This window comes from Contarinia nasturtii, unplaced genomic scaffold (assembly GCF_009176525.2).
Source record: "Contarinia nasturtii isolate CC-2019 unplaced genomic scaffold, AAFC_CNas_1.1 Cnas_scaffold_129, whole genome shotgun sequence".
In the NCBI taxonomy this organism is placed as follows: domain Eukaryota; kingdom Metazoa; phylum Arthropoda; class Insecta; order Diptera; family Cecidomyiidae; genus Contarinia; species Contarinia nasturtii.
This window is the reverse complement of record NW_022197486.1, coordinates 13,310,359-13,333,138: the sequence shown is the minus strand read 5'-3', so window position 1 is coordinate 13,333,138 and position 22,780 is coordinate 13,310,359. Positions and strand designations below refer to the sequence as shown.

At 35.3% G+C, this 22,780-nt stretch overlaps 3 protein-coding genes across 7 annotated transcripts; 1 reads left to right on the top strand and 2 right to left on the bottom strand.

The window, feature by feature from the left end:
- Window positions 1–4,208: 4,208 nt before the first annotated feature.
- Window positions 4,209–9,559, bottom strand: LOC116346840 (DNA replication licensing factor MCM4). The gene is made up of 8 exons (XM_031777086.1): window positions 9,200–9,559; window positions 8,805–9,118; window positions 7,739–8,658; window positions 7,168–7,539; window positions 6,546–6,912; window positions 6,131–6,372; window positions 5,669–5,879; window positions 4,209–4,667 (listed from the first exon to the last, which is right to left on the bottom strand). Exons 1-8 carry the CDS (start codon window positions 9,366–9,368, stop codon window positions 4,572–4,574), a joined length of 2,691 nt encoding a protein of 896 aa, XP_031632946.1. The 5' UTR covers window positions 9,369–9,559; the 3' UTR covers window positions 4,209–4,571.
- A 403-nt stretch (window positions 9,560–9,962) lies between these two features.
- LOC116341972 (E3 ubiquitin-protein ligase SHPRH) lies at window positions 9,963–20,397 on the top strand. 3 transcript variants are annotated; one of them, XR_004201216.1, is made up of 14 exons: window positions 9,963–10,203; window positions 10,275–11,308; window positions 11,916–12,853; window positions 13,040–13,396; window positions 13,539–13,758; window positions 13,818–14,013; window positions 14,096–14,190; window positions 14,361–14,510; window positions 14,712–14,864; window positions 15,001–15,122; window positions 15,239–15,470; window positions 15,635–15,795; window positions 15,973–16,336; window positions 16,434–17,540. XR_004201216.1 is itself a non-coding variant. In XM_031769421.1 (14 exons), the coding sequence occupies exons 1-13, from the start codon at window positions 10,050–10,052 to the stop codon at window positions 20,018–20,020; spliced, it is 3,972 nt and encodes a 1,323-aa protein (XP_031625281.1). In that variant the 5' UTR covers window positions 9,963–10,049; the 3' UTR covers window positions 20,021–20,054; window positions 20,142–20,397. The 3 variants fall into 3 exon arrangements, 2 of the variants coding, with proteins under 2 accessions (XP_031625281.1, XP_031625290.1); XM_031769421.1 differs by lacking the exons at window positions 15,973–16,336; window positions 16,434–17,540 and adding exons at window positions 19,861–20,054; window positions 20,142–20,397; XM_031769430.1 differs by lacking the exons at window positions 15,973–16,336; window positions 16,434–17,540 and adding exons at window positions 19,861–20,054; window positions 20,117–20,397.
- Window positions 15,660–19,049, bottom strand: LOC116341987. 3 transcript variants are annotated; one of them, XR_004201219.1, is made up of 6 exons: window positions 18,994–19,049; window positions 17,855–18,470; window positions 16,426–17,720; window positions 16,184–16,326; window positions 15,954–16,071; window positions 15,660–15,850 (listed from the first exon to the last, which is right to left on the bottom strand). XR_004201219.1 is itself a non-coding variant. In XM_031769451.1 (4 exons), exons 1-4 carry the CDS (start codon window positions 18,574–18,576, stop codon window positions 16,006–16,008), a joined length of 2,226 nt encoding a protein of 741 aa, XP_031625311.1. In that variant the 5' UTR covers window positions 18,577–18,645; the 3' UTR covers window positions 15,920–16,005. The 3 variants fall into 3 exon arrangements, 1 of the variants encoding a protein (XP_031625311.1); XR_004201217.1 differs by lacking the exon at window positions 18,994–19,049 and having other exon boundaries at window positions 17,855–18,645; XM_031769451.1 differs by lacking the exons at window positions 15,660–15,850; window positions 18,994–19,049 and having other exon boundaries at window positions 15,920–16,071; window positions 17,855–18,645.
- Window positions 20,398–22,780: the final 2,383 nt, after the last annotated feature.

The window sequence follows — 22,780 nt, the reverse complement described above, 5'->3', positions numbered from 1 at the left end:
ACATATCGACGATGTGTAACATTGAAAGTTGAAAAATTGAGTGGTATTTTTGTTGACTGAACCTATCGTTTGCCAAATGCGTTGCCTGCTTGTTTTTGCGCGCGTTTCCTATACACATACAAGGGCACAACACAAATTCATATATGTTGAGCAACGACACGAAAACTTTTCTTCTTCTTTCGATTCATTCAAATATGCAACGAAAATACATTGAATTTGATTTATACTGAAGCATCATTTCCATTCAGTTGATGTTTAGTTTTTTTTTGTTTCAAAAACTTTCCATTCTTTCGAATTGAAACTAAAACAATTATATTCAAATATCAATTAATACAAGTTGAAGCAGAGATGAGTTTTGAATTTTCGAAAAATAAAGTTAAAAAAACAAGCACGAACAATAGCTCCACTTTTCATGAGCTCAAGTCTCCTCTCAAATTAGAATGCCTATTGTTTTCTCCGCATTGAGAAAATATTTCAACGCAGAGATGAAATACAATATGCAACACACATTCTTTTTGAGACACAATTCAGCGTTCGATACGAGATTGTGTGTTGTTGTTAAACGCGAATAATCGAATTTCAATTTTCTCTCGTTTTCTCTCTCTCTCTCTCCGTCTCTCTCCCTCCGAAAAACTCACTACCTGCATACTGACTATGTATGATGAGAAGCATATTTAAATCTCGGATCGTTCATTTTCTCTATATCTATCGTTCTATCTCGCTGGGATGTTTGTTCGTAGTGCACCACATTAACGTTGCTCGTATTACTACACCATTTTGCCGTCATCGTTGTTGCATCGCATGCAGACTATTGAGTAAGATCATGAACATACAGAAAAAAAACTATAAAGCCTAAACTATACAGAGCAAATCATTAAAATGATTAGACACCAAATGCACACACAGACACCGCATATATCGAGTACATTTAGTAAACTAGATGGTGTATGCACGTCTCGTGTGTGCATATCAAGACGGTGCTGATTGCATTCAATTGAAAATCGTATCGTATTATTATTTGTATGCATGGGCAATGTTTGGATATCGTGTGTGTATTATGGATAAATCGTTTTGTTGCTGGGCTCTTTGAACATGTCGCAAACCAAATTTACACAACAAATATGCTCTTTATATAGATATATGTATGTGTGAGTGTTTGTTGCGAGTGTTGAATAAAAATTGAGCATTTCTTGTCATTATTTCGGGATAAAAAATAACAAACACCCTGAGCCTGACATATAGAAATCGTGATAGCGGGTGTATTAACTCAGAATATAGTGTTGGAGGGTGTGCAATGCATTCAAACATGCACGTAATATTCTCTTGCATACATACACAATCACAAATTCGATGCCATACACTCGGCTTATGTGATCGATTCGAAATGGGTCTTGTATTTTAATTTGAACCGTTCTTTGAGCCCCTTATTGATCGAATCCAATAATAATTGCAATTCATCAATATATCTACACAAAATAGCCGAGAATGAAAAGAGAAACAGAAAGCCCGTCTTTTTCAATCAACTTCAATCCATTTCAAGTGCTAAATATTTAATTCAATAAAAACGCACGCGCTATCAAAAACACCCGCCGCTATGATTATGCACATACACACACACACACAAAGACTACCATCCTATTAAAAGAAATAGAATGAATGAAGTGTAGAGCAGCTCTCAGTCCGAAAAATAACTAACGATTTTATAGATTTCACATTTCTTCTATTCCGTTTTTTTTATTTTCAAAAGCAGGTTTGGTAGCAAATTTGTAGAATTGTTGCCATTCATGTTGGCTATATAGGTAGTAGCTAATGAAAATGACTCTTATGAATGCTCTTCAAAAGAAACATAATATTAAGAAAATCTTCATGTAAATGAAAAAGAAAAAGAAAAGAGTTTCTTTTAAACAAGACGGAAAAATAGTTTTGGCCACTCGAAAAAAGGACGAATTTCAGGGTTTTGTAAGTACTGCTTCAAGTGGATTTCTCGGTAGCGAACGTTAAAAAAGAGAAATAGAGAAAAAAATTCGTACATATCTTCCAAATTTGACGCAGATGTTTTCATTAGTGTTCATTTTTAAATGTCTTTTGAAATGTTTAACGTTTGAAAGAAATATAGACCACTCTCTTTCTCTGGTCAAATTCAAATTGCTTATGTTACACACCCGATTCATAGCTAAGTCATAAACTCAAATAAAAAAACGATCTCTAAAAATATAAGCATCAAGCGACTATCTACACAATAAAAAAAGCAGAAAAAAATCTAGTAATAGCGTTTTGGAAGAAAAAGACGAGAAATCGAAGCAAAAATGGCATTTTGTTGAGCCTTTTTGGGAATGGGGGTGGTTTTCTTCTTAGTTATATATGTTTGTGTGAGGCGCCGCAAATATTGTGCGGTTTTCTCCCTATAATTACTTTTATCTTCTATTCAAAAAAAGTTTTTATCTTGATGAATAAAGTATTCATTAGAGTCGGTAATAATTTGCCGAGTTTTGTATTTTTTGTGTGTCGCTCTTACTGTTGAAGTACAGATAATTTGTCGAAATTCTGCACTTTTTCACGTCGACCAAACTAGAAATAGACGAGAGAACATTTTTTTCCAAACGTGCAAAAAACACAACTCAGATATTAATGTTCAGATGAAATGAAAGAAAAAAAAATACGATAGATCATCATTTTCAAGAAGAATACTTACTTAAAGTTCATCTTTTGTTGAAGAAAAAGTTGCTCGCTGTAAATCCAGGTTGAAAATGACACAAAGAGAAGAATTAATGTAAAGATTGTAAATTACAAATATTTGTCGAAGCATCCATATTGCAATTGAATTACGAATATCAATGCTAATGAAATGACAAAACCGCACATTGTTCAGATCTAGTTGCTGTTGTTGTTGTTGTTGCCCTTGTCATAATTGGCCAGTAATGCTAGCGTCAAAAACGATATATGTATGTGTGGTACACATTATTTGTTTGGTTGATGCATCAGTTTGATATTTATTTCGTCGTTCCAAACAATGAGTTTCTATTTAACAAAATGCCATTGAGCATGCATCGGATGGTGGTGAATGTAAGGGTGAGAGGAGAACAAAAATTAAATCTGAAAATCTCGAAAATGGGCACAAAATGAATATAATGCGCGCACATTGAGTTACATTTTAGAGAGCTCCTCATTTCCAAGAATTTCATCAACAGAACGATATAAACTAACAAACAATGAACAAAGCTCACACAAATACAAAAAATCTCTCTCTCTCTCTCTCTCTCTCTATGTCTCTTCCTTTCTCTTCATGGATATAAAATGCGCGCGAATGCAATGCACATGAAACAATGTGAATGAGGAAAAGAGACGAAAACAACAAAAAAGAAGAAAACCGAACGCTGAAACAATGACCAAACACAACAGCAAAATAAAGTAGAAACGAATTCGAGTGAAATAAAACGAAGAACCGAACAAAAATGTATCGATGAAATCTAACGACAGCGTACACACACATACACACACAGAGAGAGAGAGAGTTATATATACACAAATGCTTCTCTATTGATGAATTGCAACAAAAGCCGCACAGCGAGCATCACCCATTTTTTATTTATTCTCTCATTTTCACCCAATAGTTAATTTCATATCCTTTCTCTCGTTCTGCACCACGTACCTCAGCTCATCTTTGCATCATTTGTTGTCTCAAAATAATTATGAAACACAGTCTTACACTTTGCAAATTAAATACAAACAAGTTAATGAAATGTAAAATGTAACGAGAAAACAGTAATCGAATCATGCAAACACAAAACCTTAAGCAAATGAGAATTCCTCAAATACAAATTGATATTTGTTGCTTAAATTGATTTTCATCACCATTATATTTCATGCTGTTTAAATGTGGCATCTTCAAATATTTATGTAACTAACTAAATAATTTTGTTTGCTTCATTTCGTTTTTTTTTTTGTTACTGTAATCTAATTCTGCAAAAGCATCCTAATCAATTCTTATCTCGCATTTTAGATAGACAGACTTCTGTCTTATTGATGATGGTGATGGTGGTGGTCTGGATATGAATTATGCGTCTGAAATGTAGTCAAGCATTAAATCATAAATTCGATATTATATTTTACAAAGAAAAAATGTTCTTCTTTCTCTATTTCCATGATGCTGAAAAAAGTGCTAACAAATTCTTCAATTCAAAAGTCAAAGTAAAAAAAAATGCTTTACCTTTCATATTGTCAAAAAAAAAACTCATTTTATTGATTTAAAAGTAGAATAGAAAAAAAAGTTGTTCAGCAAGTATAATAATCAAAGTTGTACGTCTTGGCTGATGATAATCGCATAATAAAAAAAATCATAATGAACAAGCAGAATGAAATTGGTTCACAAATTTGCAAATGCGAGAAACTTAACATATAAAATACTAAAACTAACGTGCTTCTAAACACAAAACTTTCCTAACGATGTTTTAATATTTAGCTTATGAATGAAAAACAAAAATTGAGTTTGTTGCAATGGAAAATGAGATGTGTTCTTATGGTGAATTTATTTTCAGTTTATTTGTGGATTTTTATCGGCCATTCGGTTTGGTCTAGCATATTCGAATGGTATTTTTGCCCATTACAACAATCATCCCTTCATCTTGGATTTCTTTAAGTGCATCTTCGAATTCATCACGTTGAATTAGCTGCAAAAAAGAAAAGAATATAAAAACAAATGAATAACAATTCATCTGAAAATCATAAAATAACCAATCGGCTAATGAGGGATTCGATGCAATGAAAAGACAGAAAATTTCGGTTAGTTTTTCTCTTCTTTTTTAGCATAGTCATAAAATGTTTTCAACAGAAAAATAAAGAAAACCTTAAGAAACAATGCGATTCTGTATATTCATCAGAATGTTAGAGAGAACACGAAAGAGAAAAGAAGAAAAAACCGACATTTAACGATCACTGGGTCAGTTTTATGTTTACTAAAGTCATTTTTGTTGTTGCTCAGTTTATCTACCTGGAAGACGAATAGGATAGAACAATGAAAAACATTAGAGAATGTTTCGTTATCCACAGCAAGACATGGAGCATCTCACAACACTCTCTTACACACACACACTCATGGAATATGGAAAATTGCTTGCACGCTTACAGCACAAAGCCATGCTCAAATGGAACTATGTGTGCATGAACATGCTTATGCGAAAATTGAACACAAAGAAACAAGTTTCAGTTGCTTCAATACACAAAAATCGTCTGAAAAATAAATAACAAAAAAAAAATATCCGGAAAAAAATAAGAAACATACAAAAAGAGCGCACAAAATCATTACAAAAGTGCTGAGATTCTGTTTATTGTATGCCGTTTTGCATGGAGTTTTTCTTTTGCTCATTTTCAATGTGAGATTTAAGGTGGTGGTGGTGGTGTGTTAGTGTTTGTAGTACACTATGTCTTTGTTGGTTAAATGCCATTGCAATTGAACCGTGACGAATGTTGAATAACAATTGACCATGGCTTATATGGAAGGCATAGAAAGGCCAAAACACATATAATATATGTATATGACTATTGAACATCCTACCAAGAAAAAATGTATAAAAATACCAAATGATTTTATGATATTTGAGAAAATAAAATGAAAAGAGGAAAGACTAAAAATAATATATATATTCTATTACATTGGTATAACTATACTTACAATCTGTGAATTTTCTCGCAATTCGGCGAAAAGTTTGTTCCACGAAACCGTTGGCACTTTGCCTTTCTTCTTTAGCACATCCTTAATGTTTGCCACCAAATCAGCTCGCTTTTTACGCGCTGTCGTCGACAAACCGGTCGTTAGAATACCAACATCGATTTTACCCGACAACGGATCCGTTGCCGATTGTTTTAAGGCTTCACGATGCAATCTGAATTTTTGCAAAAGGGGATAGTAAAATGGGAGAAATTACATTCTGAATTATTTATGCATGGAATATAAGCGTATACAAAATGTATTTTCATTTACAAATTGCTGTTGCTCGTACTGGTGCAATTTGTGTACGTTTGTTCATTTCGTTAATTGAATTATTTTTTTTTTATTATTTTATTCAATTAAAATGAAATAAAATTGAAATGGGAAAATGGGATATGTTTCTTTGTTGAATGGTTTTTATCTTACCTCCATGCTTCTTCAACGTCTTCAATTTGGACGACATTGCTGAGACGAACTTTGGCATGTGCTTCGGCCAAACGAATTAAACTCTCCAATTGACGTGGATAAGCAGAAATCTGACCACGTCCAGCACCCACTTTTCTCATATCAACGTATGCCTGAATCAAACGCTGTTGTGCATCATCGGACAATGTTGGATGAATATGGTCTTTTGCATATGCCAAATAGTCTCGCAACACACTCATGTCCTATCCAATTCCAAAATGGAGTGAGACACAGAGAAGGGTAAAGAGAGAGAGAGAGAGAGAGAGAGAGAATAAAATATTTTGATTAACTTGTTGCTTGCTCCATTCAATGGGATCTCAGGAAAAACGAAATCGACTCATGAATTAATCAAGTGAATATAATCAGTATCACTCACAAATAATGTATCTTCTTCATCTTGTGGTGTGGCATAATACAATGAAACTAAATGCGATGCCAAACGTCGATCGAACACCTCGTCTTGTGGATCCAAAATCAAGAAAATTAAATCGAAACGCGACAGTAGCGTATGTGGCAACTGAACATTGTCAATAATATTTTTATTTTTATTCCATTGTGATTCCGATGGATTGGCAGCAGCTAAAATTGATGTACGCGCATTCAATTGACAAATAATACCAGCTTTTGCAATGCTCAATGTTTGTTGTTCCATCACTTCGTGCAATACACTACGTGTTGAATCATTCATTTTATCGAATTCATCGATACAGCAAATACCATTGTCGGCCAATACCAATGCACCACTGTAAATATTAAATGAGATTTTTTTTTCGTATAAATAGAAAAGTTTTCATTCATTTATGATAGTTCATTCTTCATATTTTCCACCACAAGTACTTCATCAAAAATGGGAAAATATGTCAATTGAATAATTCAAGATGAAATAATTTAAATTGAATATTTCAAACAATCAATGTGTATACAGAAACTCTGATCATTATATTTAAACGATATGCAAGCATATAAAAGAATGAAAGAAATCGATGACAGATAATTACGTTTGCAAAACAAGTTGTCGCGTCTCTGGATCTTTTGTAACATAAGCGGTTAGACCTACAGCAGACGAACCACGTCCAGATGTGTATTGTGAACGTGGCACCAAATTGTAGACGTATTGAAGCAATTGTGATTTTGATGTTCCGGGATCACCGCAAAGCAATAGATGCAATTCCGATCGAAAGTTTTGACGTCCAAGTGACACATGGGTCTTTTTTGTTCCACCAAATAATTGCAGTAGAATTCCTTTTTTGATATCGGTATTTTCATAGATGGACGGTGCAATGGCACGAGCCAAACGGTCATACACATCGGGCTTTTGTGACAAATTGCGTAGCAATTCAACGCGTTCCGGTGGAAAGATGTGACTTTTGCTAAAGAAAAAAAAAACACATAAAACATTTTAGTTGATGGAAACAACGAAAGAAGTTTGATTGTTTATCATCAAAACAATTGAATTTAAAATTGTTGGAATTCAAACAAAAATTCAATGAAATAAACTTAATGGAACTGTTTTTTCTATCTTTTTATCATAAGAGTGATATTTTTTGTTTGAAGCAAATTCTTACATACCCTTCTTCCTCTTCGTACAATCGTTTCATGTCAATCTTGCGATAGTGCACGACATCGATGTGCGTACGATAAACGGATTTAACATTGCGGGCACGTGGATTTTCCTGTATTGGTATGGCACGATAAATGCCAGTAACGGTGATACGATCACCAGCCTGAACTTTATCGCATAAATCATTGTGTGCAAATAATAAAACGTTGTGCGGTGTCTGACCGGCGGCCATATCATCGGGCGATTCTTGCAATTTAACCAATTGTTTATCGGTGAATTGTGAACGATTGTGAATCATTTGGAAACAATGGTTTGTATTACAATTTGAGCAAATGGTTGGCTCGTGAATACGGCCACGATCAATTTCAACGCTTGTTGTAAATGAACAAACGATACACTTGAAGAATGCTTCACGCATTTCTGGAATAATATTTGATGATCGAATCACCATACCGCTAATCGTAATCAATTGATCAATGTCATCAGGATTCAATGCGCGCATATTACGTGTTCTATCAGCATTGAATGGTCGCACTTGAATTTGATGCTCTAAAATAGCGGCCGGATAACGTTCAAAGAACATTTCATTTACGGCCATATCAAATGTTGGTATCACTTCTTGTGGATAGCAAATCAATTGGCGATACAGCATTTCGTCGAATGTTTGTAAATGCTTACAATTTATATTCAAATATGGCTCTTCCAATGAATGAATTTCTTCCAATTTTTGCATATAGAGTGGCTCACTCAAATTTATATTTTCGGACATTTCGTCTTGAGCCACATCCAAATTGATGTAACGCAATAAAAATTGTGTGAACTTTTTCTTACATTCGCTGACCACAACATTTGTACCCCAAATGACAAGCTGCGGCGTTGTTTCGCTAATCGGTGCCGAATCCGAACGACCTTCGGCAATTGGCTCGAGCTGCGAAAAGAGGCACATAAATTTAATCAAAACTTTTATTCAATTGAACTGCTATTTTCAAGAATGTTCATTGTGCAACTCTATTTTAAAAATGACCAAATGAAAATTAAAAAAAAAAAACAACAACAACCACAATAAGAACTTACATTGTCCGAACCGATGTTAACTTGTCGAAGATGTCGATCGGTACGAATATCGGGCCGTGTACGTATTGGTGTACCACGAATACCCGATCTGGGCGTACGAATTGAACCCATTGAACTTGGTGTGCCATAATTAAGCGGTGAACTCAAATCAATGTCTTGCATACGAACGCTTGTATTACCCGGACTGGTCGATGGTACAATTGGCGACGATGGAATATCCGAGTTAGCAACACGAACACTTACACCGCCATCAACACTTCCACGAACATTGCCACCAATACGCATTGGCGTTTCAACATCTTGTTGTGGAATTTCTGTTAATGCGTAATAAATTTTAGTTAGCAAAATCCGCACATTTTCAGTTTTAATGGTAATGCAACTTGTTGATCACTTACGGTTTCGGTTTGGTGTTCGCAAAAGTTGTTGCGATGGTGTTTGTTGGGAGCCAGATCGTGTTCGGCGTGATGGTGTTATCGGATCACGGCCGGGTGTTCTTGATCCAGAGCCAGTGCTCTCAACACGAACCCGTTTCGATGGTGTACCATTTTCATTTGGAGTTGACATACTTTTTCACGTATTTTTCTTCTTCAAAATCGTTTTTTTTAAATAATTTATTTGGGTTAGATTCAACTAAAAACTCTGCACGAAATTTCAAACGAAATAAACTTAAAAACAAAATAAAAAAACTGAATAGTATTCGTTGTATGATTCCCGCTTAACAACAAAACTCAACAGAATAATATGGGATGCAGTGTGCAAAGCTAAATATTTGGCGCGAAAAGTAACTGTCAGTTGAAAATGCTTTTGGCTGAGCAGATGACATTGAGAAAAAAATAACGTCGATAATGCAGAGATTTCTATTACAACACAGAATATTTACGGTTTGAAAATGTTCCATTTGAAAATAAACAAAAAAAAAATCAAAATAATTTAGTAGCAATTTTTTTCGAATAATAAATTCATTTTTTTTTCATTTATTTTCAATTTTATTTATTTAAACATCAAATCACGAATTTCATTCAATTCACTCGCTGCTTAATATCTCATGTCAATCTATGTTTGTTGTTGTATGTGTATTTTATGTTGACAGTGGCACAGTATGCAGCCGCTTTTGTGTTGTTAGTACAAAAAAAAAAATAAGTTTACATGTACTGTCAAACCAAGCTGACTGTCATGTATCAATAAAACAAATTCAGTTTATGTATACTTTTTACGCGATGTTTCAACAATAAATCAGAAGCAAATATGTCGTTGGAATGCGTAAAAATTGCCAAAATTGGCAAAAGCATTCGATCACACAACACTTCGAGACAAGTGAAGGTGTATCAAAATGAGTTTTTCTACGAAAATGAAAATTTCAAACTCGAAATTGACATTGATATACTACAAGTGTTCAAAGGTATGAATTTCACAATAATTTTCCGTTTCTGTTAAGATTAACAGTTGAACTTCTTTTTTTCCTCGGAATAGATGTGGCAAGTGTGCCAGCATTCAAATTAGAATTGTTCAACGATGGACCGGAAACCAATTCATTGTGGCTGTTATTTCAGCCACAATTAATGAAAAGACGCAACAGAATTGGCCGCTATTTGATGGCAACAAAGCGTTTGGTTGAGCAATTTTTCATCATCGAACAAGAGAATTTATTTGGTGACGACGATGCGACCATTATCCATGATGAGCCCAATGAACCCGAGTCCAATGAAAATGAAAGTACAAGTGATGAAATGCAAGTCGATGATGATGGCAACGACAATGAAAGTGTCAATAGTGAAGATTCAGACGAATTGCCGGTTAAAATAATCGATGATTTCTATCAGCAATTGCGTGAGGCACATCGTGATATTAGCCCATTGCAAAATTATTCCGATGAATATGTTCAGCACAAAGATTTCCGAACACGATTGACACCGCATCAAATCGATGGCGTCAAATGGATGCTTAATCGTGAACTAGTTATTGACCATTTTCCAACTGAATTCAAAAAAGTTAATCGCCGTTGGCCACCGTCTTCCTCACCAAACGAAACTGTAACATTCTATTACAGCGAACGCACAATGATATTGCAAGTGAACAAGAATGAAGATGTTCCCATTCCAACGGGTGGCATTTTGGCCGATGCAATGGGCTTGGGCAAAACGGTTGAAATGCTCTGCTTGATTCTATTGAATCCACGGAAAATACATGAAAGCGAACAGTACACATTTTTTGAAGATTTAACACAATGTGATAATGATGATTATTTTGGTGAGCTACGATGTTTGTGTGCAAAAACAGCAGTGAAAGATACAGTAACATGTACACGTTGTTTCATGTTACAGCATCGTATATGCGTTACACAACGTGACACACCAACATCGCCCGATGCTCATTACATTTGTCCGACTTGTTGGCAAAAAGAAGAACCATTGAAAGCAAAAACAACATTTATCGTATCACCTCCGTCGATTAAATTGCAATGGAGAGACGAGGTCGTTAAACACATCAGTGACGGAAATTTCAAGGTAAGTATAGTGCAGTGGCGTACAGAAATGTGTTGAGTGAGTAAGAGTGTTGTAGTTTTAACGGTATTTTGTAGTTTACGTTGATTGAATTTAATAGACGTTTGGACATTATTTGTTGGATTAATGCTACTCTTTATCACTCAATATAGAATACATACATTTTGATTTTATTTTCGCAAAAGATTTACGATATCATCGTGTTTTTTATTTGTTTATTTGGTTGAGATTCTCAATCGGAAAATGCATTTCGATTTTGACGACTTTTCCAGAATTTCATCATTTTTTTGTTAGTTTTGGTTTCATTTGATGTGTTTACAATACAATTCAGTGTATAGTACAAAGCTTCTATTATTTTTATATAAAATGTCCTGGGAGATGTTAAATTGAATAAGATAAATATTATAATTAAAAAATGAAATTGTTTGAAAATAAAATAAGAGATGGCCAATTGTTTGATAGTAACTCGTAGAAGAATTCTTTCAAATTTAGTATTACTATATCTATTAATATTTAATGCAACTGTTTACATTGGCGGTGATGGCCAAGTGAAATATATTTAGCTATTGTTTCATTTGTATTGTTTCATTGTCAATTAATTTATTTATAGGTTTATGTATACGAAGGCATGAAAAATTCGAATTGGATAAATCCAATGGAGTTGGCATCGTATGATATTATACTAGCTGATTATACAACATTGCAATCTGAATTTTACTACTCAAATCACAATCCCACATCGCGAACATTGCGTCGACCCTCCCGTTATTTAACTGTTCGAAGTCCATTGTTGTATGTAAATTGGTGGCGTGTTTGTTTAGATGAGGCTCAAATGGTTAGTTCGACGATAACAAAACCGGCACGTATGGTTGCTCAATTATCGGCCATTCACCGTTGGGGCATTTCTGGAACACCAATTCAAAAGCATATTGATGATTTATATGGATTGGTTTCATTTCTATCTTGTTCACCATACGATGAACGAGAAAAATGGAATGAATTATTGAATGAATTCCATGTAAATGGCGATGTAAAGCTACTTGTTTCGGTGTTGCGAAAGATCATGTGGCGAACGTGTAAAACAAAAGAGATTATGGATCAAATAAATATTCCAGAACAAACGGAAATCGTACATCATGTGCATATGACTGATTTGGAAAACTTTTACTACAACAAAGAGCATCAACGATGCTCGAGAGATTTTTTCACAAATTCAGTGAAAATCGGTTCATATCAAAAACTTTCAACATTAAATCCGCACATGTTAAAATTACTGCTGGAACCATTACGGAAATTACGTCAAGATTGTTCAATTCCAAGTGTATATGATCGTATGACCACAACAAAACGAAATCTCAAACCCGACGAATTGATGAAGCATTTGATAAAGAAAAATGATAATGAAACCAAATCCGAACTACGGACAATTGCTTGGTGCCTAAATGGAATGGCCGGTTTGAATTTAATCAACGAAAAGAATGACGAAGCGATGCAATTATATCGAAAGGTTTTGCGATTGTCAAACGATTACAATTCAAAAGAATTCAGGTAATAATTGATTTTCTTTCTACGATTTTTTTCATCTCATATTCTCACTGGAAATTATACGTTGAACGTGGTACAAGAAAAACGAATATTTTTTAAATATCAATTATGTAATCGAAAACTTCAAACATTTTTTATTTTCATTTCACGTTTTTTTTCCTCCCGTTTTTGTGTTCATTTGGCAAACAGTGTCGATACCTTACTACAAATCCATGCCATTCACAATCTCTTGCAAATCGATACAGCGATCGGTGGTGAAGAGCGTATCGCGTTACAATTGGATTTAAGTAAATTAGAAGCAAAGTATTTGGAGAATTATGTGAGTTTGGTGAAGAATTGCCATTTGGAGCAAATGAAATGGATCGAAAAAATTGATACGATACAGTCGAAATTTATGGGTAATGAGTATGAGTGGTGGTTGAATGCACTGAAAAATGAACCACACGATTCGAATCAATTGTTATCACGCATCCATGATGATATCAAAACGGCATATGGATCGATGAAGGGACAAGGACCGAGTTGTTTAGATGAAATTTTACCGAGGTGAGTAGGTTTCAGAGTATGAATTTGTTGTCTGAATTCGTCGAAGAATAGAAAAACCATTTGGATGACTATTAGTCAGAAGTATTTATATATCAACTTATAAATGGGATAAATATAAAATATGTGTGTATTTTGTACGTAGATTTCATAGCATCGATGGATTATGTTTTGTATTGACCATGTGGATGGATACAGTGCTAGAGGAGCGTGAAAATGTTCAACAAATTTTCCAGCAAATGCAATTTTACATTGACAATTTCAAGCCAGTTGCCGAAATTGATGCAAAGCATCGTGATAGAGTGCAAACATTTTTGAATGAAGCATATGAGTGCCATTTGAAGGATAAGGATAAAAAAGACGAGGTATATATCGACGTGACTATTTTTAAATGTTGATTGCATTAAATGTTTTGCTTATGTAGGAGAAAAAAGAACCGTCCACAAAAAAGCGAAAAACAAATCAACAATGCGAAATGTGCGAAGCCAAAGAGCAGCTACGAAAATATGAAAGTGCTATTGTTGACCATCTTTCCAATGCCAAAGTGAAAGAGCTTGAAATTGGCAAGACACGCGAAGTATACTCGTACAAAATGCCATACCAAGAACGAGTTTTACACAGTGAGTGTTAAAATAAGTGCACATTTTAACAATTATAAAGATGTACTTATTCATTGATTTTTGAATTTATTTTCACAAACAGTTATTTTTAACCACATAAAACAAAGTGATGTTGAGTTTAAAGAGGATGCCAAAACTTTATTTCAACTCATGGAGGCATTTCGGAATGAATGCAAGGTATGCAATCGTATATTCTAAATATAGCACTTGCAAATCAAGCAACCCCATGCGCATTGAGAGTAATCTCAGTCAGCAAAATGTTGTTGGTTTGAATCTCTCTCTCTCTCTCTCTGCGTGTGTGTGTCTTATGACGTTTGCACAAAAACACAAACTTTCACACATTGCAGGAATACAGTCGCTTATGGGTTGAAGTCAACTTTACTGTATCAGCGTATGACGAATTGAAAATGTGTAAGACACGTACTCAAGCTGTCGATCCGGTCGAATTGCAAGACGAATCTGTAATGGAATCAAATTTGATTATTTCCAAATACGAGGTAGGCATTCAAAATAAATGTGCTCATTTACATATGAATACTGGTGTTTAGTATACTATATGTGTGCGGATTTTGGGTTTTGACTTGATTTTGACGTGTGATTTTCACGTTGCATTCAACACACTCCGATTGAAAAATAGATGCAAATTAAATATGATGAAGTGGAATTTTGAACTACAACTATTTCTTCTCTTTCGTCAGGTGGAGGAAAGTATGTTAGATTTAAGGAACCAACTGAAAGAAGCCGAATTGAATTTTGTTCGAAAATTGGGCCAATCAAAGTATTTGAGCCACTTGAAAAGTAACCAAACTGTCGACGATTGTCCCATTTGCAATACGAAACCTGAACACAAGGTAATGTATAACCATTATTTCCATCGCTAGTCGCCATCAAATTCATTATTTTATTGAATTGATGTGAAAAAAATTTGATTAACCGTCTGCCGTTTTGGGCAAAATAATTTTCGAACGATTTTTTATTCTGTTTCAGTACGTTGTACTCGAGTGCGGGCACCACGTGTGCATGCGATGCTTTATCACATGGAAACAATCGCTACGATATAATGCGAAATTCAACTGTCACATCTGTCGACATCTTCAACACAAAGAGAAGTTCGTATCGACTACAGAATATTAATGTATTATTATTCGGGTAATTTATTAAATGTCTTTTAAATGTTCATCTCTCTGCCCCCGTCTCCATCATTGCTGCTGTTTGGTGAATGCAGTGTATTCTACGTTACACTAAATACTGGAAATCGGTTCACCGATTCAACATCAAAAATCGAAGCAATTGTTGAGCAAATCATAAAGCTAAAAGACGAAGACAAAACGGTTAAAATCGTCATATTCTCACAGTGGTCGAATATTTTAAAGGTTTTGGAAGATGCGCTGATAAAAACAAATATTTCATTCCGAAGTCGCCTCGAGAAATTCTATAAAACCATCGAAGAATTCAAAGTATGTTTTTTGAAAATTGAAACTTTATTTTTTCGTGTTGGCTTGAGAAAAGAAAGAAGAAAAAGAAAAAAAAGACACGCAAGAAAAGTTCATAGCACAAATAAAATTGAGTGAAAATGTTCATTTTTCTCTTTTCAAATCATTTTTTTTTGTTCGACAATCAGGATCCCAATTTGAATGTCACCTGTTTATTGCTGCCATTAAGTTATGGTTCGAAAGGTTTGAATCTAATCGAAGCAACGCACGTTTTTCTCGTTGAACCCATTTTGGATACCGGCGAAGAATTACAAGCAATTGGACGAATTCATCGTATGGGCCAAACAAAGTATGTATACCTATTTCAGTACTCAAAATGAACATCATCAAAATGCTTTGATACACTGTAAAATAGAAGGGATTAAATATTAATCATTTGGGATTTTTCATCAAAATAATCCAAAAGGATTAAATTTTAGCACTGTAGGATTAAATTTAAATACTTACTAATTGTAGCGAATTGTAGGACCACGTTGAAATCCCGCACAAAACCCAGGGCTTACGGCCGAGAGCTCCGCGCTTGATCCAGATGAGAACGCAATGTTCGTTGTGTTGTTTGTTGATTCTGAAAATGACAATGATTATATCAATTTCTAAATATGAACGTAAATTAAAAGTATGTGTAGCTTCAATTGATTAGATAAATTCAAAGCAGAATTATTGAAATGATTACATACTTGATTGGATGCTGCTCGTCTTGATTGTCGAGCTCGTGCTGGTGGTGCTGGCGGTGGATCTCCTCCTCCTGCATTTTCTTCTTCTTCTTCAACATGCCGTTGAAATGCTGGATGTAGCTCTATATTCATAACAGCACACCATCCTGTTTGTTTGTAAGGAATAAAAAAAACGAATTCATTGTCTATTGTTCATTGACTTGTTCATATTAAACTGAGAGCATATCAATTTAACAAACACAAACCTTTGTAGAGAATGTTACGACCTGCATTTGCATCACGATTCCAGGTGATAGTACGCCCAATTCGAGTTTTCTCTTCATATTTACGAAATTTTGATGCCATACGTGGACCATCAGTACGGGGACGATGTTTTCGTTGCTGCGTCAATTTGCGATTGCTTTTTCGTGATTCAATCGGACCTTGGGCTTTTCCAAGCACATTTTCTCCACACAATGGTTCGCATCCATGGCATGTGAGATAGCGATATTTCTCCTTTACTTTGCCTCTTTTTGTCGGTTTTTCAAGTTCACGGAAGCACAACGAACATAATTTGGTCGTCCGAAATTCGTCCACCTCGACCACTGTACATTTACGGCGACGTTTCAACTTCTCGAACAAATCTCGCACCTTCGATCGAATATATCCTCGGGCTGGTGAATCTGCCGCAATGAAACGATCACCGACAAATATGAACGTTTGCTTACCATCGATGAGCTTGGTTGCATATGCATCAAGTGCTCTATTCGTGTCAATGTACTGGAGAAATGCTTGCAAAGCGTATTCATACTGTGTGTATGCTGTGAACTTTTCTTCAAAATGACGCAAAATATGATCAGCATATGATTTATGGTCTTCGGCTCGTGGACCAGGCTGCTCATCAAATGACTCACGATGTAGACGCATCTTTTCATCGATTTCAGTTGTCAACTTTTTGCGCCATTTGTTCCGTCGCGATGAATTTATCATATCTTGGTATTGGCCCGATGTCAATCGAATGATTGTTTCAGTGCGATTATTTCGATCGTTGAAATTGTTAATGCGCACACCACCAATGACCAAACGTAGTCCAGGATCGAGACCATACACTTGTTGGCTTTTCAGAAGCATCTCTTGTGTCTCTTTCATACGCTCTTCATCGTCTTTTTCAATGATGAATTTTGTTCGTTCCATCAAAAATGACATACCGACACCATCTGTTTGAATGGAGTTGTCGAATTTTATTGTTGCATGGCCATCATTTTTGTTTCTCGGTTCTCTTTCGATGCTATCGATGTCGAAATACAGACGCCATAATACATCCCATTCTTTATTTTTGATGTCTTTCTCCTGTTTTGGACCGCCGTTTTTATTGCGAAATAATCGATGTGGACATTCTATCTGTCTCAACATGCGATAAAACACTCTACGATCAATTCGAATGTAATGTCTTTCGAACGATGACGTTGGTACCACGGTGAAATTTCCGTATTCACGAAGCTCGGTTCGTTCACCTCGCTTCAATGCGGCTTTTCGTTCACGTTCATGATTGCGAATGTACCTATTTTTGTATATTTTCCAAAAAATAAATTGATAAAATTACTCGTGTGATATTTGTAGAATTTTCAAAATGGAAAAAAATCGCATAAAAAATACAATCGTTTGATTCACAATAATAAATGAACGAAAACTCACTGTTGCAAATTCAGGAATATTGGTATGTATTTGAACCAATTGCTTTCCATAGCAAAAAAGTACCCTTTCCCATCGTCGAATCGGATTGGCTTTAATGTATTTTCCAGTTCCCACATCAAATCCAGGTCTGGCACACAGTTGGAGTTTTGCTTGAATAAGAAATCCATGGTGTCATCAATTTGTGCTTTGCTCGCGTTTTGATGTGTGAAAAACTTTCGGATGCGTGAGTGAGCGTGCATACAAATATTATTTTTGTAATTTGTATAAAACATTTGTACTGCGTATTCAACTACATTCCCGAATCCTCCAATTACTGGAGCTCGAACACCGTATTTTTGGCAATAGTACCAAATGCCGTAACACAACCTGTACCCGCTTTCTCTGGCGTCGTTAAATGCATGCTCAATGAACTGAACGCCGTAAAACCAATCTCGAAAAAAATTTTTGTCGACGAATTGACTATAGAATGCTTCGATTTGCTCGTCTGTACTGCGCTTGAAATGATCACTGGTGAAATAATGCAAATTCAGTGCACCCAATATGTAGCACCGTGTCATTTCTAATACGTATACGTCAATCAACTGAGCAAATTTTCCAGTGTTAATGGGCAGATTCACTTTTAAACCTTTTCGAGCACTTTTTTTAATTGTTTGGTGTTCTTTAATTTTTATCTTCTTTCGTGGCTTAAACGCCGATTCGTGATTCCGTTTGCGACCGCTCATTTTTAGCAACTGTTAACGTATTGGAATCTCCACCGATATTTATACCTCGAAATATTGATGAATAATCAAAATATATTTTGATAAATATAAAAGTGCCGGTTTGAAAATATTCAGGCCACTGTTATATTTATCAAAAACTACAATGACTATGATAGACTATGCATGCCATCAAATAAATTTATTAATTATACTCAAAAATCGGTTGACTTAGCAATGTATTATTGTTGATGAATTTATAGGTTCCTGGTATTTTAAAAACAGGCCTCTAAAAATTTATCAAAATATACAATCACCGATTCATGTGATCGAACGGGTTCACAATAAACAAATATCAATGCGTTCATTTCACTCTTGCATAAATACAATTTCATAATTCTGCAGTCCGATTTCAAATGCTGACAAAATGTTCGCTAAATTACACTCCCAAAGGTGTGATACGGAATTTATGTTGATATTCGATGCAAAAGAATCTTATTGAAAATCATTCGTCAACAAAGCAAGAATTAATCTTTCACCAACACGCATTTTACGATAGTGTTTCGGTTGTTCAAGATTCTGATGGATTTTTAAAATTTTGCAAAATGTTTGCCATGTTACCCTTTTGAAAAAAAATCACTGAGCACACAAAAGCGGTTGTGACATGGAATGTTGATATTGATGCGAACCGACCCAAAATTCTATTGAAAACCATTCGCTAATCAATTCTTTACTTTGTTTTCACTAGCTATAAAACATTTTATCAGAAATCTAATAAATTGCACAGAAGCGATGGAAAAAAGGATTCTATTGAGAATTATATTCTAATAAACAAACCAATCGAAATTCCAACAGAAACAAAATTTAGTTTTTTCGACAACGGTGCACGTGATTTACACAATAAACATAAGACCGTGAAAGGTTATGTTTGCAATCGAATGACAATGACAAGCATTTGAAGTTTCATGTAATTGTCAATACAATATGAAACAGTGTTCCAAAGGAAGATTCATTTTGAGATATTTTTTTACAAACAACAAAAAAGTGTTTATTGAACTCAAGTTAAAAAATATAAAATGATCCCATTGGATTACTTTTTAGTCCTTTTGGATTAATCGTAGCTGAAAATCCCAAAATACTAAATATTAATACCACCGATATAAGAGTGTAGCAGCGCATATATGTGTATAGAAATTCGTTTAAAATTTCAATTACACACAACATTTCCACTTCATTATTATTGCAATGCAAATGAGCCTGTGTAAATCTATTTCAAATTTTGTTTCTTCTTCAATATTCAATTTTCAGAAAGACATACGTTCATCGATTCATCATGTTGAATACAATCGAAGAAGCAATTCGTAAGACCATCACGAATGATGCGACGGGATTTTGGTCGTCACGAAAATGTACCGTCGAAAATCTGATGGAATTATTCACATCGACCGAGGTTATAGAAGACACATAAAATAGAATATAGCCACCGGCCATTCAACATTCAAGTATGTATTACATTGTTATATTATATTTTATTGTCGAAATGTTGAAATTTGATTTGTGTTAGTGTGTGCGTTCTTTTATCTTTTCAGCAATGTATCTCTTATCTTATTTTGGCTTGGCAAACACGGAAAATCACGGAAAGCATTTAAATGCGATTATAATTTGACGTTGAGTGTGAGTGATGAAGACGAGGGATCAACGAAACAACTGTCGTGCGTCTGCTTCTAATATTTTCTATTTACATTATTAGTATATTCGTTTTCTTTTCGTTTTTTTTGTTACATAAAATTCTTAAGATGGAGAATAAAACAGATACAAACCGAAAAAATAACGGTAACATAATAATGTTGTTGAGCTCTGTGTATGTTCATTATTGATTTCCACCCTGTACTTGTGTTTTATGCGTATAAGCGTTTTGTGTCTTAGAGTTGGAGGAATTAATGTGGAAAATGCTGTGAATTTATCCATACCATTGGATTTTCGTGGCGTATTTCATGGTATGTATAGACGAAAAGAAGTGCCACGCTTTTGACATGAATGGCATATCGATAGGTATTTGGGGTGAGTATCGTGCACGTACGGCACTGTATTTTGTCATTGGCATTTGGTGAGCCGAAAAACCAGCGTTCCGTAAATGACCGATAGAAAGAATATGCCAATCGCTTGCAATATCGTTAAAATTAATGAAAATAAGTAAATAAAATGGAATGGACGTGTTCATCGATAGAACTTACGGTAACATGGGCAGTAGTAGTAGCAAAATTAACTGGAAACCAAAAATAAAACGCAAACAAACTAAAACAAAGTAAACAAATCACAATTGAGTAATTTAATTATAATTTTTGTGCATTGTATTGACGTGTATTTCATGTTCGAACCGTTAACTCGTGAACTTATCATCGAAGTGACACAATCACTAATGATTTTGAACCCACGCACAACACCACCGAAATACACGAAAAAGTTCGGAATATTTAATTTTTGATCAAATCAACATCGGCCACAAAACTAAATCAAAATGAAAAAACAAACCCCTCCGAATATTCCGTACGTTGATCTGCAATTTAATATAATACGTTTTTACTTTTACTTTGTTTCGTTTTTGGCTATTCGTGTGGCCATTGTATACGTGTATGCGTGCGCGCTATAATTATTTGATTCTTAGTGTCGCAATTGCTTTCCATTTTATCTGACCCGAGAGGTAACAGTAAAAGTAACAAATTGATTTCTTTGCATTGTTTCTCCGGCAATTGGTTCGCAACGTGCCGTGAGGATGATGTCCATATTTGAAGCATAGGGGAGGAAGTTGGAGTTGAGCGGAACGAGGGTCGGTTGATGTGAACGAAATCCGAAAATTAGTAGCATGAGTGTAAAAGTGACGGAATGAAAGCAATTGAAGAAAAGAAGAATGAGAAAACGCTTTTAATGTTTATGATAATAAAATTTATAGCGCCCTCAAGCCAGATACTATAGCATACCGTGCAAATACAGTTTGAGAAAAAAGCATTCAAGAGAATCGGTGTATTCAACATGAGAGGGTGTAAAAAATCACACAAGAAAATTCTAATTTAAGCACGCGGTGTGTGCAAACAAGTATAAAACAAGTATAAGCCTGAATGTTTGCGGTTTGATGTCGAAGTAGATGTTGTTTTTTATGTTGGTGCTCCCTTTTTCTCTTCATTCCTTAATTTGTTGTTTTGTTCAGGTTCGATGAGCGCGCGCCATACATGCGCGAGGGGGGGAAACTTTTCATATTTCTGGTTTGATTTTTTTGTAGAACGAAATTCCAAAAGGGGAGACATTCCTAGGGTAATTTTGGGCGCTCTATTGATTTGCATCATTAATTTTTTCATCCGACCCCCCTTCCCCCTTTTTGGGGGGGCTATGTTTATTTTGTTACCCCCAAAATATATATATCGACTTCCATTTCACTGTCTAGATGTAAAACACCACATGAAACTTCGACCCTACCTAGGGTACTTTTCAGTCCTCTATCGATTGGCACCATTGGTTTTGATCCCCTCTCCGGTTTGACTCTTCGGACCCATATTTAAGGTCTTTGGAGTGGAAAAACACTCATTACCCTTCACCCATACCCGGGGTATTTTTCAGTGCTCTATCGATTGGCATCATTGGTTTTGACCCTCCGACCGACCTCTCCTCACTTTGTGGGGCTACCTATTTTTCTAACCCCCCAAAAATCTACAGACTCCCATTTGAGGGTCAAGGACACGAAAAACCCCCCCTATACCCTCCTCATACTCAAGGTATTTTTTGATGCCCGATCGATTGGCATCATTAGTTTTGACCCCCCAACACTCCCTTACCCCCTTTTGGTTCCTATACACCAACCCCGATCTAAGGTCATTGGGGGTGAAATACCCCCAGGGTGTGTTCCTACACCCAAGGTAGTTTTGAGTACTCTATCGATTGGCATCATTCGTTTTTTGACCCAAACCCCCTTAACCCCTATATACACCCCGTCTATCTTTACCCAAACTGGTTCTATACTCCAATTTAATGCTCGGACCAAAAAAATAAGCACTATAATGCACTATGATGTTGTTCAAAATGATGAGAGAAATTTTTTGGGTCACCTGCCCTCCAAGTCCCCCCACCCTACAGGGGGTCGGAGGTCAAAAACCCCCAAGGTGTGATTTTTTGACCTGAAACCCCGAAATTCGGACTCAGCGTGCCAAAATACGTAGGCGACTATTTAAGTTTCTTC